At 46.1% G+C, this 20,909-nt stretch overlaps 1 protein-coding gene across 4 annotated transcripts in view; it reads left to right on the forward strand.

Moving 5' to 3' along the window:
• LOC129869445 (microtubule-associated serine/threonine-protein kinase 2-like) overlaps positions 1 to 20,909 on the forward strand; it is a 284,626-nt gene that overhangs the window by 151,839 nt on the left and 111,878 nt on the right. For all 4 annotated transcript variants that reach the window (XM_055943864.1, XM_055943865.1, XM_055943867.1 and 1 more), the window contains one exon: positions 19,920 to 19,951. In XM_055943864.1, the coding sequence (XP_055799839.1) occupies positions 19,920 to 19,951 (32 nt within the window). The remainder of the gene's footprint in view (positions 1 to 19,919; positions 19,952 to 20,909) is intronic.

Below are 20,909 nucleotides of genomic sequence, written 5' to 3' on the forward strand. Positions count from 1 at the left end.
CATTTGGAAAAATAGCTGAACCTCTTGAATTTTTTCATGGAAACTGCAGAATATTCTCTTTCAGATACTATATAGATATCACAATATTTTAACTGCATGCGACTTTAATAAAGCGATGCTCCTTTCCCTGCATCTGTCAATTGCAAGATGCACCCAGTTTCATGTACATTTTAACTGATAGACCTAATATTATCACTCATTAGATTATTGTTAATTTAATCTGATCTAACTCTTATTATGTGTGAAATGAGTTTTGGTTTAGTTGAGGTGTAGTTTCGATGCCCTGGCTGTGTAGGTTGACTGGCATCCCGCTCATCAACTTGGATAGAGTCAAGGATGTGTTTTACACTATTCTAAAGGCTTACTGCAACACATAGCATGTCTTCATTTCCCTTACAATACATTCCATTAGTAATACAGTTGAAGTCGGAAGTTTACATACACCTTAGCCAAATACATTTAAACTCAGTTTTACAAAACTCCTGACATTTAATCCTAGTAAAAATGACCTGTCTTAGGTCAGTTAGATCACCACTTTATTTTAAGAATGTGAAATGTAAGAATAACAGTAGAGAGAATGATATATTTAATATTTTATTTATTTCATCACATTCCCAGTGGGTCAGAAGTTTAGTATTAGTATTTGGTAGCATTGCCTTTAAATTGTTTAACTTGGGTCAAACATTTCGGGTAGCATTCCATAAGCTTCCCACAACAAGTTGGGTGAATTTTGTCCCATTCCTCTCGAGCGCCAACGCTAAAAGACATAACACAAACTGATCATTAAACTGTTGCTGTTCTAAATCAATCTCGTATGGACTAATAAAGTATTACACACACACACACGCACGCACGCACGCGCGCGCGCACGCACGCACACACACACACACACACACATCAGATGTGGCACCTTACTGAGCAGGAAACACTCTGTTAATTCAGTGTATAAAACGTGTATATTTCCCAAACACAGTGTTTGATTTGATATATACAGTGCCTTCAGGAAAGTATTCAGACTTCTTGACTTTTTCCACATTTTGTTAAGTATCGGCTTATTCTAAAATTGAATACAATGTAAAAAAATATATAACTCATCAATCTAAACGCAGTACCCCATAATGACAAAGCAAAAACAGGTTTTTAGACATTTTTGCCTGGCTCCACCTTAGAGATGGTGCCAGGTTTCCTCCAGACGTGACACTTGGCATTCAGGCCAAAGAGTTCAATCTTGGTGTCATCAGACCAGAGAATCTTGTTTCTCATGGTCTGAGAATCTTTAGGTGCCTTTTGGCAAACTCCAAGCGGGCTGTCATGTACCTTTTCACTGAGGAGTGGCTTCCGTCTGGCCACTCTACCTGATTAGTGGACTGCTGCAGAGATGGTTGTCCTTCTGGAAGGGTCTCCCATCTCCACAGAGGAACTCTGGAGCTCTGTCAGAGTGACCATCAGGTTCCTGGTCACCTCCCTGACCAAGGCCCTTCTCCCCCGATTGCTCAGTTTGGCCGGGCGGCCAGCTCTAGGAAGAGTCTTGGTGGTTCCAAACTTCTTCCATTTAACAATGATGGAGGCCACTGTGTTCTTGGGGACCTTCAATGTTGCAGATATGTTTTGGTCCCCTTCCCCTGTTCCTTGACACGGACCTATCTCGGAGCCCTACGAACAATTCCTTCAACCTCCCCCCTCTCTCTCCCCCTCTCTCTTCTCTCTCTCCCCCTCCCCCCCCCCCCCCTCTCTCTCTATCCGTCTATTTTAATTGTCCTTTTGCCTAGTGTTTGGCTGTCTGTCACAGCGATGTAAACTTGCAGCCTCGTCAGTTGTACAATTTGTCACTGTTTCTTTCTCCACAAAGATAAACGACTCACTCTCTTCCTCTGTGTGTGTGTGAGCGTGTGCTGATCCGTTGTGGTGAGTGTAATCAAGGTGTACAGTAGCTAGATGGATAGTAGGGTGGGAGGCCACACTGTATGTGCAAATTGAAGCTGTTTTCTCCTCTAGCAGAACGAAGAGATGACAGGAGGAAAGAAGGTGTCTGTCTGACTCCTGATAATGAACCGGGGTCTCAGCGGCACAGAAACCAGGGAAGGAGAGAAAAGAGGAGGGTGTAGGGAGGGAGGGGGGGAGAGAGTGAAAAGCAAGTGGGAGAAGGATCAGAGGGGTGTAAAGAGCAAGGGAGGGAGTGGAGAGGTGCCAGAGACAAAGGAACTTGAGACGGCTTCATTTTTGCCCCTGGGGACCTGGGCTAACAGCACTCTCTTTTTCTCCTCTCTAACTCTCCCTCTCTCTCTCTGCTTCTTTGTGAATTTGCAAATGTACAGAGCGGCAAACCGACGCAGTCTGACAACAGTCAGTAATTGCAGTAAAATCTGGATCAGACATGCCATATCAACAGCTTTAGTATCTCAGTTTATAGCTGTGGTGTAACCTACAGCCAGCTTGCATATCTCTCCCTCTACTCTGTCAGTTATGGAGAACTCCCATGTGGTGCTCCCAGATGTGTCTTGTCACAGCCCATCTCCCCATCATTCATATTATCCCTCTGATCAGACCCCAATACGCTCAATATGCTGCTGTTGAGTGCTCACTTCTCCCATGGGACTAGATAGTAGCTAACATGCTATTCTGTCAAACCAGGACACACCAACACATACATTGCAGCCATCCCTGCTAGCTTGCTAATGCTAGCTAAACCACCACAATTAGTGCTGGCACTCTGTAGCTAGAACCAAGGCAGATTGTTAAGTTAGAGTGTTTTCCAGTTTGAATTTTAGGCCGTATATATTTCTGTGTTGTCCCGCTGTCACCCCCCTCTCCTAACCTTGTTTCACAGTCCTGTCTGGCACGTTGATGGGCTCAGCCTGGTTTGTGCTGGTCTGGGTAAAAACCACACACACTCATAAAAAGCCCATCTTTCTGGGAGGGACTGGGAGTGTGTACATCTCAGTCTCACTGTAGTGGGGTGGGGGGATGGGGTCTATGTGGTGGTGGGGGGGGGGGGGGGGGGGGGGGTGGTCTGTGTGTGTGTGTGTGTGTGTACCGTAATATACTTGGTGGTTTATGCTCTCTGTGGTAAAGCTGCTGTGGTCTGGGGATGAATGACGGTTGAGGTAATAATCCTGCGAACACTGTGTCCAAGAGATGGATGGAGGGAGATAGATGATTACTGCCGTCTTCCGTGAGGAGCTGACAGGTTCTTCTCATGAATATCTCAGTGTCATGTTTACTAATCAGACAGGCGGTGTGTGTCCTGGTTTGACAGAATCAATCTAAACCATGTTAGCTACGCTCAGGTCTAATTCATTGCGCCCTTGATAAAGACCAGCAAAAAATACAACATAAAATAAATCATGTCAATTCTGAGCTATGCACAAATTGTATTATTTTATATGAATACATTTGCTCAAAGAGATTTGTTTAACAAGTAACAAAACAATTATCAAAATAAGTTTTGGGTCATAATTATTGTCACCCCTGTTTTCAATACTCCAGCACCCTCCCCCTGCGAGGATAACGACACTGAGTTTTTTCCTTCAAAGTTTTCAGAGATTGGAGAACATGTTGGGAGGCATCTTAGACCGTTCCTCAATATGGAACCTTTCCAGATCATTCCTATATAAAGAATCCTCCCTCCCTTCCCTCCCTCTTCCTCCTCCCCCTCACTCTTCCTTCTCCCCCCTCGCTCCTCCTTTTCCTCATTCCCCCTCCTTCCTCATCATCCTCTTCCTCCCCCCTCGCTCCTCCTTCCCCCCTCCTCATCCTCTTCCTCCGCCCCTCCCTCCTCCTTCTCCCCCTCGCTCCTCCTTTTCCTCATCCCTCCTCCTTCCTCATCATCCTCTTCCTCCCCCTCCCTCCTCATCCCCTTCTCTCCTCATCCCCTTCCTCCCCCTCCCTCCTCATCCTCTTCCTCCTGTCCCCTCCCTCCAACACCACCCATTCTATTAGCTATATCTCCACATAAAACTGTCACTGAGGCGTAGAGATTTAATTTGAAAGTGCAAATTCTAATTAGGATTAAATTGTTGCTTTTTCCCTCTGTCTGCTGATAGGGCTTTAGCTCTGAGCAGTAGAGGTGATGACGGCTGTGCACTAGGCGCTAGCTAGCTGCAGATGTTAGTGAGGAGACAGTCTGATCAGCCCAGATGAGTTCAATTCTGCCTGGGGAGGGATTGATAGAGAGGGGAGGGAGGGAGGGAAGGGGGGACAGTGGGAGAGAAGGATGGCGAGCGGGAGGGAGAGAAGGATGGAGAGAGAGAGAGAGAGAAGGATGGAGAGGGAGAGGGGGAGGGAGAGAAGAATGGAGTAACCATACAGTAGAGGAGGTCATTAGCAGCATGATGATGTCTCAGATAAACGAGGCAGTACTGCATGAATAACATGCCTGGATAGTTGTGCAGATTTACGTGTGCTTGCGTGTGTGTGAGAGAGAGTCCAACACAACAGCTGCAGGCGTTGCCGTCCAAGCCCCTTCAGATTGCCACAGGAAGTATGTAACTGCGTGTGTGTATATGTGTGGTGTGAAGTGTTTCTAATGCAGGCAGAATCAGGAGACTGAATGCCACAGCAACACAGAGGAGTAGCACAGCTGTAGGAGAGCATGGAGCAGAGAGGGAGGAACTGTCATTCAGACTGCTGGGCTGTCGTTCAGACTGCTGGGCTGTCGTTCAGACTGCTGGGCTGTCGTTCAGACTGCTGGGCTGTTGTTCAGACTGCTGGGCTGTCGTTCAGACTGCTGGGCTGTCGTTCAGACTGCTGGGCTGTCGTTCAGACTGCTGGGCAGACCTACCACATGGAGGACAGAGGATGTTAGGCTTTTTCAAGGACACTCAGCTCAGCACATCTGGTCTCTGTAGGCATCTCTTTCTCTCTCTCTATCTTATATCCTCCCCTGTCAATTCAATTCAAAGGGCCTTATTGGCATGTTAACATTGCCAAAGCAAGTGGACTAGATAATAAACAAAAGTGAAATAAACTATAAAAAATGTATAGTAAACATTACACTCACAAAAGTTCCAAATGAATAGAGACATTTCAAATGTCATATTATGGCTCTATACAGTGTTGTAATGATGTGCAAATAGTTAAAGTACAAAAGGGAAAATAAACCACTCTCCCTCACACACACATACACATTTCCTACCCAGTGAAATATGAACGTTATAGCTTGATTCCATGTTTCTCCTCTTCCTCTCCTCCTCCCCTCCCCTATGCCCAATGTAATATGGATGAGAGCCAGCTTGAGACAGTGTTCTATTTACAGTTGAAGTCGGAAGTTTACATGCACTTAGGTTGGAATCATTAAAACTTGTTTTTCAACCACTCCACACGTCTTGTTAACAAACTAGTCGGTTAGGACATCTACTTTGTGCATGACACACGTACTTTTTCCAACAATTGTTTACAGACAGATTATTTCACTTATAATTCACTGTTTCACAATTCCAGTGGGTCAGAAATGTACATACACTAAGTTGACTGTGCCTTTAAACAGCTTTGAAAATTCCAGAAAATTATGTCATGGCTTTAGAAGCTTCTGATAAGCTAATTCACATCATTTTAGTCAATTGGAGGTGTACCTGTAGATGTATTTCAAGGCCTACCTTCAAACGCAGTGCCTCTATGCCTGACATCATGACATAATCAAAAGAAATCAGCCAAGATTTCAGAAAAATAATTATAGACCTCCACAAGTCTGGTTCATCCTTGGGAGCAATTTACAAACGCCTGAATATACCACGTTCATCTGTACAAACAATACTACACAGGTATAAACACCATGGGACGACGCAGTGCAAATCAATCTCAGAACAACAGCAAAGGACCTTGTGAAGATGCTGGAGGAAACGGGTACAAAGTATCTATATCCACAGTAATACGAGTCCTATATCGACATAAACTGAAAGCCCACTCAGTAAGGAAGAAGCCACTGCTCCAAAACCGACCATAAAAATGCCAGACTAGGGTTTGTAACTGCACATGGAGAAATGTCCTCTGGTCTGATGAAACAAAAATAGAACTGTTTGGCCATAATGACCATCGTTATGTTTGGAGGAAAAGGGGTAAGCTTGCAAGCCGAAGAACACCATCCCAACCGTGAAGCACGGGGGTGGCAGCATCATGTTGTGGGGGTGCTTTGCTGCAGGAGGGACTGGTGCACTTCACAAAATAGATGGCATCATCAGGAAGGAAAATGATGTAGATATATTGAAGCAACATCTCAAGACATCAGTCAGGAAGTTAAAGCTTGGTCGCAAATGGGTCTTCCAAATGGACAATGACCCCAAGCATACTTCCAAAGTCATGGCAAATGGCATAAGGACGACAAAGTCAAGGTATTGGAGTGGCCATCACAAAGCCCTGACCTCAATCCCATAGAAAATGTGTAGGCAGAACTGAAAAAGCGCATGCGAGCAAAGAGGCCTACAAACCTGACTCATTTACACCAGCTCTGTCAGGAGGAATGGGCCAAAATTCACCCAACTTATTGTGGAAGGCTACCTGAAACGTTTTACCTACGTTCAACAATTTAAAGGAAATGCTACCAAATACTAATTGAGTGTATGTAAACTTCTGACCCACTGGGAATGTGATGAAAGAAATAAAAGCTGAAATAAATCATTCTCTCTAATATTATTCTGACATTTCACATTCTGAAAATTAATTGGTAATCCTAACTGACCTAAGACCGGGAATTTTTACAAGGATTAAATGTCAGGAGTTTTGAAAAACTGAGTTTAAATGTATTTGGCTAAGGTGTACGTAAACTTCCGACTTCAACTGTATCTAGTTGCTCGAATCATCCCGTGGTGGGCAGTGTGCTAGGATGACTGGGGTAGAGGTGGGGCCTATAGGATATGTCTTTCCATCTTGGACAGGTCACTGTTGGTTTTGTGTTGGAAGCAGTTTGCACTTGGCAGACTTGCTGTTTGTCTTTGTTTCATGTCTAGGTGGTCTGATGAAAGATGGTCTTGCTATTCAAGTCGATTCATATTGTTTTGTGAGCCAGTTTCCTCAGCAGTGATTTAATGACTTCAGTCCAGGTTCTACATTAGCTGCTTTCATTCTGATCATATCTCATCCAAGGACATCAAGTGAATTTACAGTTCTTTGTTTTCATGACAAACCTCCAGTCAACCTAATTAAAGAACTGCACTCTCACTCTACTCCATCATGTTAACGATGGCTGCAACACTGCCCCTCCTCTCTTCTCCCGCTCTCCTACCATCTCCATCCAAAACAATCCTGTAGTTAATGTTCCTCTCCCCCCCTCTCTGTCTCGCTCCCCCTCCCTCTACCCCTCTCTCTCGGGCTCTCCCCCCTCCCTCTTCTCCCCCCAACCCCTCTCTCTCTAATCCTCAGCATTCTCTGTTTAAAGACAATTAGTCCGAACGAAGTGCCTTTTGTTACCACACTCGCTGCTGATGAATTGCTAGCTACCAGCCAGTGGACTCAGAGGCTCTGTACCTAGATTCAAAAGCAGCCCAAATAGATGTTCCTGTAGTCCACACATCTTACACACACACGTACTGTTCTAGCTCCCTGGTTAGGCCATTAATGGGGTTTTATAGGTAGTGTTAATTTGTCACTGAGTGGAGGTGTTGAGCCCAAATGGCTCTCACATTGCGCCTTTACTCTGCCTGTCTCAGAGACTCTAATACCAGACCCATCCAGACTGTCTCAGAGACTCTAATACCAGACCCATCCAGACACTCTGCCTGTCTCAGAGACTCTAATACCAGACCCATCCAGACTGTCTCAGAGACTCTAATACCAGACCCATCCAGACACTCTGCCTGTCTCAGAGACTCTAATACCAGACCCATCCAGACTGTCTCAGAGACTCTAATACCAGACCCATCCAGACTGTCTCAGAGACTCTAATACCAGACCCATCCAGACTGTCTCAGAGACTCTAATACCAGACCCATCCAGACACTCTGCCTGTCTCAGAGACTCTAATACTAGACCCATCCAGACTGTCTCAGAGACTCTAATACCAGACCCATCCAGACTGTCTCAGAGACTCTAATACCAGACCCATCCAGACTGTCTCAGAGACTCTAATACCAGACCCATCCAGACTGTCTCAGAGACTCTAATACCAGACCCATCCAGACACTCTGCCTGTCTCAGAGACTCTAATACCAGACCCATCCAGACTCTCAGAGACTCTAATACCAGACCCATCCAGACTGTCTCAGAGACTCTAATACCAGACCCATCCAGACTGTCTCAGAGACTCTAATACCAGACCCATCCAGACACTCTGCCTGTCTCAAAGACTCTAATACCAGACCCATCCAGATACTCTGCCTGTCTCAGAGACTCTAATACCAGACCCATCCAGACCGACGCTCTGCCTGTCTCAGAGACTCTAATACCAGACCCATCCAGATACTCTGCCTGTCTCAAAGACTCTAATACCAGACCCATCCAGACACGCTGCCTGTCTCAGAGACTCTAATACCAGACCCATCCAGACCGACGCTCTGCCTGTCTCAAAGACTCTAATACCAGACCCATCCAGACACTCTGCCTGTCTCGGAGACTCTAATACCAGACCCATCCAGACCGACGCTCTGCCTGTCTCAAAGACTCTAATACCAGACCCATCCAGACACTCTGCCTGTCTCAAAGACTCTAATACCAGACCCATCCAGACACTCTGCCTGTCTCAAAGACTCTAATACCAGACCCATCCAGACACTCTGCCTGTCTCAAAGACTCTAATACCAGACCCATCCAGACACTCTGCCTGTCTCAAAGACTCTAATACCAGACGCATCCAGACCGACGCTCTGCCTGTCTCAGAGACTCTAATACCAGACCCATCCAGACACTCTGCCTGTCTCAAAGACTCTAATACCAGACCCATCCAGACACGCTGCCTGTCTCAGAGACTCTAATACCAAACCCATCCAGACCGACGCTCTGCCTGTCTCAGAGACTCTAATACCAGACCCATCCAGACACTCTGCCTGTCTCAGAGACTCTAATACCAGACCCATCCAGATACTCTGCCTGTCTCAGAGACTCTAATACCAGACCCATCCAGACCGACGCTCTGCCTGTCTCAGAGACTCTAATACCAGACCCATCCAGACACTCTGCCTGTCTCGGAGACTCTAATACCAGACCCATCCAGACTGTCTCAGAGACTCTAATCCCAGACCCATCCAGACTGTCTCTGAGACTCTAATACCAGACCCATCCAGACACTCTGCCTGTCTCAAAGACTCTAATACCAGACCCATCCAGATACTCTGCCTGTCTCAGAGACTCTAATACCAGACCCATCCAGACCGATGCTCTGCCTGTCTCAGAGACTCTAATACCAGACCCATCCAGACACTCTGCCTGTCTCGGAGACTCTAATACCAGACCCATCCAGACCGACGCTCTGCCTGTCTCAAAGACTCTAATACCAGACCCATCCAGACACTCTGCCTGTCTCAAAGACTCTAATACCAGACCCATCCAGACACTCTGCCTGTCTCAAAGACTCTAATACCAGACCCATCCAGACACTCTGCCTGTCTCAAAGACTCTAATACCAGACCCATCCAGACACTCTGCCGGTCTCAAAGACTCTACTACCAGACCCATCCAGACACTCTGCCTGTCTCAGAGACTCTAATACCAGACCCATCCAGACACTCTGCCTGTCTCAGAGACTCTAATGCCAGACCCATCCAGACACTCTGCCTGTCTCAGAGACTAATACCAGACCCATCCAGACCGACGCTCTGCCTGTCTCAGAGACTCTAATACCAGACCCATCCAGACACTCTGCCTGTCTCAAAGACTCTAATACCAGACCCATCCAGACACTCTGCCTGTCTCGGAGACTCTAATACCAGACCCATCCAGACCGACGCTCTGCCTGTCTCAAACACTCTAATACCAGACCCATCCAGACACTCTGCCTGTCTCAAAGACTCTAATACCAGACCCATCCAGACACTCTGCCTGTCTCAAAGACTCTAATACCAGACCCATCCAGACACTCTGCCTGTCTCAAAGACTCTAATACCAGACCCATCCAGACACTCTGCCTGTCTCAAAGACTCTACTACCAGACCCATCCAGACACTCTGCCTGTCTCAGAGACTCTAATACCAGACCCATTAAGACACTCTGCCTGTCTCAGAGACTCTAATGCCAGACCCATCCAGACACTCTGCCTGTCTCAAAGACTCTAATACCAGACCCATCCAGACACTCTGCCTGTCTCAGAGACTCTAATACCAGACCCATCCAGACACTCTGCCTGTCTCAAAGACTCTAATACCAGACCCATCCAGACACTCTGCCTGTCTCAGAGACTCTAATACCAGACCCATCCAGACACTCTGCCTGTCTCAAAGACTCTAATACCAGACCCATCCAGACACTCTGCCTGTCTCAGAGACTCTAATACCAGACCCAGACCCTCCTCCTGTCTCAGAGAGGGCTAATTCGCCTGGGCTAATTATATATGCTTCCTGGGATTGGACTGTAGAAGCAGACACACCTACCAATAGAGGACAGGTGTCAGTTGGCCTAGTTTATTCACAATGTGCGTCTTAAATGGGATGGATGGAGGGAGGGAGGGAGATGTAGAGAGAACAGATGGAAAGAGGTGTGTTAGAAAGAGAGATGTATTAAAGAGGGATGTGTATTAGAGAGAGATGTGTATTAGAGAGAGAGAGAGATGTGTATTAGAGAGAGAGAGATGTGTATTAGAGAGAGAGATGTGTATTAGAGAGAGAGATGTGTATTAGAGAGAGAGATGTGTATTAGAGAGAGAGATGTGTATTAGAGAGATGTGTATTAGAGAGAGAGATGTGTATTAGAGAGATGTGTATTAGAGAGAGAGAGAGATGTGTATTAGAGAGAGAGAGATATGTGTATTAGAGAGATAGATGTATTAGAGAGAGAGAGATGTATTAGAGAGAGAGAGAGATGTATTAGAGAGAGAGCTGTGTATTAGAGAGATGTGTATTAGAGAGATGTGTATTAGAGAGAGAGAGATGTGTATTAGAGAGAGAGAGATGTGTATTAGAGAGAGAGATGTGTATTAGAGAGAGAGAGATGTGTATTAGAGAGAGAGAGATGTGTATTAGAGAGAGAGAGATGTGTATTAGAGAGAGAAGAGAGATGTGTATTAGAGAGAGAGAGATGTGTATTAGAGAGATGTGGGTATTAGAGAGAGAGATGTGGGTATTAGAGAGAGAGATATGGGTATTAGAGAGAGATGTGGGTATTAGAGAGAGAGATGTGTATTAGAGAGAGAGATGTGTATTAGAGAGAGAGATGTGTATTAGAGAGAGAGATGTGTATTAGAGAGAGAGATGTGTATTAGAGAGAGAGATATGTGTGTATTGGAGAGAGATATGTGTGTATTGGAGAGAGAGATGTGTGTATTGGAGAGAGAGATGTGTGTATTGGAGAGAGAGATGTGTATTAGAGAGATGTGTGTATTAGAGAGATGTGTGTATTAGAGAGATGTGTGTATTAGAGAGATGTGTGTATTAGAGAGAGATGTGTGTATTAGAGAGAGATGTGTGTATTAGAGAGAGATGTGTGTATTAGAGAGATGTGTGTATTAGAGAGATGTGTGTATTAGAGAGAGATGTGTGTATTAGAGAGAGATGTGTGTATTAGAGAGATGTGTGTATTAGAGAGATGTGTATTAGAGAGAGATATGTGTGTATTAGAGAGAGATATGTGTGTATTGGAGAGAGAGATGTGTATTAGAGAGATGTGTGTATTAGAGAGATGTGTATTAGAGAGAGATATGTGTGTATTAGAGTGAAAGGTGTGTATTAGAGAGAGAGATGTGTTAGAGGTGTTTTTATGAGCAGGGATCATTAGCTCGTTTCACCGTCTTCATTCTCTCGTCTGTGGTGGTGAAATCACTGCCTTGTGCCAAAAACATCTGATGTCGGCTAGAATAAGATGGGAGATGTACCGGTGTGCTTAGAGGTGAACTTAGCCAATTACAGCGAGTTATTGGGAGCGCTGTATAAACAGTGCGCAAAACTGTCCAAACAGGTCAATAACGCATTAGCAGCTGGTTCTATTATGTAACATAGTCACACTGCTAAGGCTGAGTGGAGAGTACAGTAGTGTAGAAAGATAAACACCCACTGAACCTTTAAATGCCACCTACAAAACCATGTGCTTCTGGCTATAAAGTAGTGCTGCTGTATAAAGTAGTGCTGCTGCTGTATAAAGTAGTGCTGCTGCTGTATAAAGTAGTGCTGCTGCTGTATAAAGTAGTGCTGCTGCTGTATAAAGTAGTACTGCTGTATAAAGTGCTGCTGCTGCTGTATAAAGTAGTGCTGCTGTATAAAGTAGTGCTGCTGCTGTATAAAGTAGTGCTGCTGCTGTATAAAGTAGTGCTGCTGCTGTATAAAGTAGTGCTGCTGCTGTATAAAGTAGTGCTGCTGTATAAAGTAGTGCTGCTGCTGTATAAAGTAGTGCTGCTGTATAATGTAGTGCTGCTGTATAAAGTAGTGCTGCTGTATAAAGTAGTGCTGCTGTATAAAGTAGTGCTGCTGTATAATGTAGTGCTGCTGTATAAAGTAGTGCTGCTGTATAAAGTAGTGCTGCTGTATAAAGTAGTGCTGCTGTATAAAGTAGTGCTGCTGTATAATGTAGTGCTGCTGTATAAAGTAGTGCTGCCGTGTAAAGTCGGGTTGCTAGTTTATCATGGTAATGTCTAAATGTCAGGTACTGGCCCTCCACACTCTTTGTGTGTGTGTGTGTGTGTGTGTTAGCATACCTAGCTGTGTGTATGATGATATGCCAGGCCACTCCTGATGGATTATTTAACTCACTTTCCATTGGTTCTCTGTACTGGCCCACTCAGCAGACCTGTCCTTCTGTCAGTATGCGTGTCTGTCAGTCAGTCACCATGGCCTCAGGGAGGTACCCTCTGCCCACATGTCTGTGCCCACTCTCCAGCCACCCTGCTGGCACTGCCAGGCCTGTCACTCACCCCTCTCCTCACTGACAGAGCAGGCAGGGGGAACAGAGCCATGGCTGTCTGTCTGTTAGCTATATTGACTAGTGGACACACTTCTACCACTGACAGAGGGTTGGGTTAGACACTTGATGAAGCCTTGGCCTACATCTGTCAATTCAATATATCTTTATCTGATCTGTCTAGTAGCATACTATACACAGGGTGGGAGTGTTGGGTTCCGTCATGCCATCTTTCACCTGTAAAGTTAATGTTGTTATGTGCGTATCTAGCTCAGGGCAGGGCCGTATCTCTCATATCTGCCTACATCAGCAACCCACCAAGTGTCTTGGCTGAGTGTACTTGACCAGATTACCATGTGTTACAGCCCACTCTCTCTCCTTTCCCTATCCTCTCTCTCTCCCGTTCTCTCTCCTTTCCCTATCTCTCCTCTCTCTCTCTCCCGTTCTCTCTCCTTTCCCTATCTTCCCCCTCTCTCTCTCTCTCCCGTTCTCTCTCCTTTCCCTATCTTCCCCCTCTCTCTCTCTCTCCCGTTCTCTCTCCTTTCCCTATCTCTCCTCTTTCTCTCTCCTTTCCCTATCTCTCCTCTCTCTCTCTCCCATTCTTTCTCCTTTCCCTATCTCTCCTCTCTATCTCTCCCGTTCTCTCTCCTTTCCCTATCTCTCCTCTCTCTCTCTCCCGTTCTCTCTCCTTTCCCTATCTCTCCTTTTTCTCTTTCCTTTCCTTATCTCTCCTCTCTCTCTCTCCCATTCTTTCTCCTTTCCCTATCTCTCCTCTCTATCTCTCCCGTTCTCTCTCCTTTCCCTATCTCTCATCTCTCTCTCTCCCGTTCTCTCTCCTTTCCCTATCTCTCCTTTTTCTCTCTCCTTTCCTTATCTCTCCTCTCTCTCACCCGTTCTTTCCCTTTCCCTTTCCCTATCTCTGCTCTCTCTCTCTCCCGTTCTTTCTCCTTTCCCTATCTCTCCTCTTTCTCTCTCCTTTCCCTATCTCTCCTCTCTCTCTCTCCCATTCTTTCTCCTTTCCCTATCTCTCCTCTCTCTCTCTCCCATTCTTTCTCCTTTCCCTATCTCTCCCGTTCTCTCTCCTTTCCCTATCTCTCCTCTCTCTCTCTCCCGTTCTCTCTCCTTTCCCTATCTCTCCTCTTTCTCTCTCCTTTCCCTATCTCTCCTCTCTCTCTCTCCCATTCTTTCTCCTTTCTCTATCTCTCCCGTTCTCTCTCCTTTCCCTATCTCTCCTCTCTCTCTCTCCTGTTCTCTCTCCTTTCCCTATCTCTCCTCTTTCTCTTTCCTTTCCCTATCTCTCCTCTCTCTCTCCTTTCCCTATCTCTCCTCTTTCTCTCTCATTTCCCTATCTCTCCTCTCTCTCTCTCCCATTCTTTCTCCTTTACCTATCTCTCCTTTCCCTATCTCTCCCATTCTTTCTCCTTTCCCTATCTCTCCTCTCTCTCACCCGTTCTTTCTCCTTTCCCTATCTCTCCACTCTCTCTCTCCCGTTCTCTCTCCTTTCCCTATCTCTCCTCTTTCTCTCTCCTTTCCCTCTCTCCTCTCTCTCTCTCCCATTCTTTCTCCTTTCCCTATCTCTCCTCTCTATCTCTCCTCTTTCTCTCTCCTTTCCCTATCTCTCCTCTCTCTCTCTCCCCCGTTCTCTCTCCTTTCCCTATCTCTCCTTTTTCTCTCTCCTTTCCTTATCTCTCCTCTCTCACCCGTTCTTTACGCTTTCCCTTTCCCTATCTCTGCTCTCTCTCTCTCCCGTTCTTTCTCCTTTCCCTATCTCTCCTCTTTCTCTCTCCTTTCCCTATCTCTCCTCTCTCTCTCTCTCCCGTTCTCTCTCCTTTCCCTATCTCTCCTCTTTCTCTCTCCTTTCCCTATCTCTCCTCTCTCTCTCTCCCGCTCTCTCTCCTTTCCCTATCTCTCCTCTTTCTCTCTCCTTTCCCTATCTCTCCTCTCTCCCCCTCTCCCATTCTCTCTCATTTCCCTATCTCTCCTCTCTGTCTCTCCTCTCCTCTCTCTGTCATGATGGTTGGACCTAGAGGAATATTGATGCTTGTGTTCCATCGAGGAGATTGCTTTTGGCTTTTTGTGCTGTGGCTGCCATCCAAACTGTCACTCCATCTAATTTCAGCATCACCCTGCCTTTGAGAGGTTACTTGGCCGACTGATATGTACGTGTGTGCGCTTGTACGCGTGTGTGCTTACACTTGTGTGCCTGTGTGTGTGTGTGTACGTGTGTGTGTACGTGTACGCACGTGTGTGAGCGGAAAGTCTGTCAGACCGCACGAGAGCTGCTGTTTCTCAAACAGCTATTTCGTTGCTGCTGGAGTGAAACATGCTTTTCTAAGCCCAATCATTGCGTAACAATTCTAAATGCAATCGTGTGTTAAAAACAGTTTTGATGTCCACAATTTAAACAACTACTATTTATTTTTCTCAACTGCTAATTGAAGTGTGCTTCCCATTCGCCAATCAAGTGCATATAGACAACGGTAGGCAGGCTTCAGCAGGCAGTATGCGTTTTCAAAACAGACTTAATTGTTTGTTGCCCATTTCTGTCATGTTCTATAGTTTAAAAAAAATCCAATTTATTTAATTATCCAGTAGCCAAAGGCATAATCCTAGTCATATTAGTAAACCCTGCTAGTTGTTGAAACTTTTTATCTCCCCTCTTTCTACATTTCTAACTGATATTTTAATGTGACAGAATGTGATTTCTGTCATTCTGAGCAGCGTGGGCGGACGCCCTAATCGGGTTATGCACCCAATACATATGGGTCTGGTAAATTTATCAAATGTCATTAAAAGGCTGCCTGTCAAATGTCCGGCGCTACTTTTCCCTAACAGAAACCCTGCTGTGTGCGCGGGCAGAAAGTCTTCAGTAGTGTGTGTTGGGGAGGAGTATCCTCACTCAAAGATGGGGGGCAGCTGCAGCCACACACAGCGACAGAGATGCTGAGAGTCATCCTTTCACATTACACAGGGTAATGTGTGGGTGGCTGGTTGGCAGAACATACCTCCTCTCTCTTCTCCCTTTCCTCTCTCCCCTCCCACCCTTCCTCTCGCTTCTCCCTTTCCTCTCATCCGTCCCTTCCTCTCTCTTCTCCGTTTCCTCTCTCCCCTCCCTTCCTCTTTCTTCGCCCTTTCCTCTCATCTGTCCCTTCCTCTCATCTGTCCCTTCCTCTCTCTTCTCCCTTTCCTCTCATCCGTCCCTTCCTCTCTTTCCTCCCTTTCCTCTTGTCCCTCCCTTCCTCTCTCCCCTCCCTTCCTCTCTCTTCTCCCTTTCCTCTCATCCGTCCCTTCCTCTCTTTCCTCCCTTTCCTCTTGTCCCTCCCTTCCTCTCTCTTCTCCCTTTCCTCTCATCTGTCCCTTCCTCTCTCTTCTCCCTTTCCGCTCATCTGTCCCTTCCTCTCTCTTCTCCCTTTCCTCTCATCTGTCCCTTCCTCTCTCTTCTCCCTTTCCTCTCATCTGTCCCTTCCTCTCTCTTCTCCCTTTCCTCTCATCTGTCCCTTCCTCTCTCTTCTCCCTTTCCTCTCATCTGTCCCTTCCTCTCTCTTCTCCCTTTCCTCTCATCTGTCCCTTCCTCTCTCTTCTCCCTTTCCTCTCATCCGTCCCTTCCTCTCTCTTCTCCCTTTCCTCTCATCTGTCCCTTCCTCTCTCTTCTCCCTTTCCTCTCATCTGTCCCTTCCTCTCTCTTCTCCCTTTCCTCTCATCTGTCCCTTCCTCTCTCTTCTCCCTTTCCTCTCATCTGTCCCTTCCTCTCTCTTCTTCCTTTCCTCTCATCCGTCCCTTTCTCTCTCTTCTCCCTTTCCTCTCATCCGTCCCTTCCTCTCTCTTCTCCCTTTCCTCTCTTCTGTCCCTTCCTCTCTCTTCTTCCTTTCCTCTCATCCGTCCCTTTCTCTCTCTTCTCCCTTTCCTCTCATCCGTCCCTTTCTCTCTCTTCTCCGTTTCCTCTTTCCCCTCCCTTCCTCCATCTTCTCACTTTATTCTCTCCCCTCCCTCCCTCTCTTCTCCCTTTCCTCTTGTCCCTTCCCCTCTCTTCTCCCTTTCCTCTTGTCCCTCCCTTCCTCTCTCCCCTTCCTTCCTCTCTTTTCCCCTTCCTCTCTCGTCCATTTCCCCCCCTCTCTCTCTCGCTTCAGCCCCTGAACCCTCTCATAACATCTTCCCCTGTTTCAGTGTTTCTAATAAAGCTGTATTAATGAAAGTATACTGTCTTGTGTCATTGTGTTGCCTGACCTTACTCCACCCTCCTCCTCCTCCATGGAGTTAGTGGGTCTGGTCCTGCTCACTCCAGTCCCCTGATAAGATCTATCAGCCGGTCTGCTGAGCTCTCTAGCTGAGCTCTGAACAGGCTAATTGAGTTGAGGCCTCTTGGCCCTCAGAGAGAGGGGACTAAAGCGAATGTGTTACCGGCCTCTGCAGCACACAGACACGCTGTCAATGACATTAGTCCTGTTCTGTTCTCCAATGGAATCAGCCTGTTTACTCCTGAGGGCTATGCTGTTGTTGTTGTTGTTGTTCATTTAGAGACTCTAGAAAATGCAGAGTTCTGCTGACTCAGAAGCCCCGACTTACTCACACTAACACTCCACACTGCGGAGCATAGACACACACACACACACACACACACACACACACACACACACACACACACACACACACACACACACACACACACACACACACACACGTGTTTTCTCCCACGCACTGCATTAGCTCATCATGCACTAATAATTCATAATACTAATAGACACTAGAGAGAAGGTGAACGAGAGGGAGAGGGTGGAGGGAGGAAAAAGATCAGTGCTGTGGAGACGGCCATCCTGAGTCGGGGGGGAGGCGGGCAGGGAGACAGGCGGGCAGGGAGACAGGCGGGCAGGGAGACAGGCGGGCAGGGAGAGAGGCACTGGGCTTGATAGATCCACCGTGGTTGGTTATTTGGAGCAGCAGATGCCTGCAGTACAGGCTCAGAATACTGCTCCCTACATCAATCTGTCTTTCAGTCTCTTTCTCTCCATCTGTCTATCAGTCTCTTTCTCTCCATCTATCTGTCTTTGTGACCAGGTGCTTTCTCTCCAACAGTCATGTTTTCTCCCCCTTACTTTCTCTCTCTCTGTGTTCTGTCTCTCAGGCAGTAGTCAGATAGTTCTGTGTTGGTGCTTTGTCTTTGTTTGAGCACACATCATTTGTTATTGAGACCAAAGCAGCTGTTGCTGTGAACATGTTGACCAAGGGTCTAGAAAACCTGCTGTTGTAGCGACAGAACCTGCTGTTGTAGCGACAGATCCTGCAACTATAGCTACAGAACTTGCTACTATAGCTACAGAACCTGCTCTTGTAGCTACAGAACCTGCTACTATATAGCTACAGAACCTGCTACTATATAGCTACAGAACCTTCTGTTGTAGCTATAGAACCTGCTACTATATAGCTACAGAACCTGCTACTATAGCTACAGAACCTGCTGTTGCAGCTAAAGAACCTGCTACTATTGCGACAGAACTTCCTACTATTGCGACAGAACCTGCTACTATTGCAACAGAACCTGCTACTATTGCGACGTAACTTTCTACTATATAGCTACGGAACCTGCTACTATTGCGATATAACTTGCTACTATATAGCTACAGAACCTGCTACTATTGCCACAGAACTTGCTACTATATAGCTACAGAACCTGCTACTATTGCCACAGAACTTGCTACTATATAGCTACATAACCTGCTACTATATAGCTACGGAACATGCTACTATTGCGACAAAACTTGCTACTATTGTGACAGAACCTGCTACTATTGCGACAGAACTTGCTACCATTGCGACCGAACATGATACTATATAGCTACAGAACCTGCTACTATAGCCACAGAACCTGCTACTATTGCCACATAACCTGTTACTATATAGCTACAGAACCTGCTACTATTGCAACAGAACTTGCTACTATTGCGACATAACCTGCAACTATATAGCTACAGAACCTGCAACTATATAGCTACAGAACCTGCTACTATTGCAACAGAACCTGCTACTATTGCGACAGAACTTTCTACTATATAGCTACAGAACATGCTGTTGTAGTTACAGAACCTGCTACTATTGCGACAGAAACTGCTACTATTGCGACAGAACCTGCTACTATTGCTACAGAACCTGCTACTATTGCTACAGAACCTGCTACTATATAGCTACAGAACCTGCATTTGTAGCTACAGAACCTGCTACTATTGCAACAGAACTTGCTACTATTGCAACAGAACTTGCTACTATTGCGACAGAACCTGCTACTATATAGCTACAGAACCTGCTACTATATAGCTACAGAACCTGCTACTATATAGCTACAGAACCTGCTACTATATAGCTACAGAACCTGCTACTATTGCGACGTAACTTTCTACTATATAGCTACAGAACCTGCTACTATTGCAACGGAATCTGCTACTATATAGCTACAGAACCTGCATTTGTAGTTACAGAATCTTGTCCTCTCAAAGAAGAGCGGTTTCTCTGGCTTGGCCCTTGCTATTGGTACTCCTTTGCCACCTAGTGGATTTGTTTGAGAACTGAAGGTCAAGGAATCTCATTATGATGGAAATAACCTACTTCTAGATTGTGTATTTACACTGAACAAGCTGTGAATACCTGTCATTGACCTGCCTGTCATTGACCTGCCATTTATCATCATGATGTTGTGCTTTGTTTCCACCCCATGTAAACAATACATTGCTATTTGCTTTTCTACTCAACCAATTCAGATGGTATCACAGTGCCACCTAGTGTAATTCTCAGGGTATTAATGACACATGCTTTTCCTCTTGATGTCAAGCAGAAATGTCTATTAAAGCAGAATACATTTTATTTACATCCCAAATAGCAAACCAATTTAACTCTGTATTCATCCATATTTCTAACTGATGACAACCACACTGACATATCTTTCTCTCTCTCTCCCTCTCTTGCAGAAGGAGCTCAGTCTTCCAAGGAGGGCCAGTTTGTGAGTACTTGTCACCATTCTATCTCTATTCTTGATTCACTTCTTCAGACTCCCTGAGTGCAGAGGCGTCTTTCTCTCTGCCTGTCTCTAAACAGGAAAGCCTCTTTGGAGAACTGCACTGAACCGGGCGCAGTCAGAGCTAGTGTACTGTAGCAGCCAGATCTAGTGTACTGTAGCAGCCAGATCTAGTGTACTGTAGCAGCCAGGTCTAGTGTACTGTAGCAGCCAGGTCTAGTGTACTGTAGCAGCCAGATCTAGTGTACTGTAGCAGCCAGATCTAGTGTACTGTAGCAGCTAGGTCTAGTGTACTGTAGCAGCCAGGTCTAGTGTACTGTAGCAGCCAGGTATAGTGTACTGTAGCAACCAGGTCTAGTGTACTGTAGCAGCCAGATCTAGTGTACTGTAGCAGCCAGATCTAGTGTACTGTAGCAGCCAGATCTAGTGTACTGTAGCAGCCAGATCTAGTGTACTGTAGCAGCCAGGTTTAGTGTACTGTAGCAGCCAGGTCTAGTGTACTGTAGCAGCCAGGTCTAGTGTACTGTAGCAGCCAGGTCTAGTGTACTGTAGCAGACAGGTCTAGTGTACTGTAGCAGCCAGGTCTAGTGTACTGTAGTAGCCAGGTCTAGTGTACTGTAGCAGCCAGGTCTATTGTACTGTAGCAGCCAGGTCTAGTGTACTGTAGCAGCCAGGTCTAGTGTACTGTAGCAGCCAGGTCTAGTGTACTGTAGCAGCCAGGTCTAGTGTACTGTAGCAGCCAGGTCTAGTGTACTGTAGCAGCCAGGTCTAGTGTACTGTAGCAGCCAGGTCTAGTGTACTGTAGCAGCCAGGTCTAGTGTACTGTAGCAGACAGGTCTAGTGTACTGTAGCAGCCAGGTCTAGTGTACTGTAGTAGCCAGGTCTAGTGTACTGTAGCAGCCAGGTCTAGTGTACTGTAGCAGCCAGATCTAGTGTACTGTAG

Source organism: Salvelinus fontinalis, chromosome 14 (assembly GCF_029448725.1).
Source record: "Salvelinus fontinalis isolate EN_2023a chromosome 14, ASM2944872v1, whole genome shotgun sequence".
In the NCBI taxonomy this organism is placed as follows: domain Eukaryota; kingdom Metazoa; phylum Chordata; class Actinopteri; order Salmoniformes; family Salmonidae; genus Salvelinus; species Salvelinus fontinalis.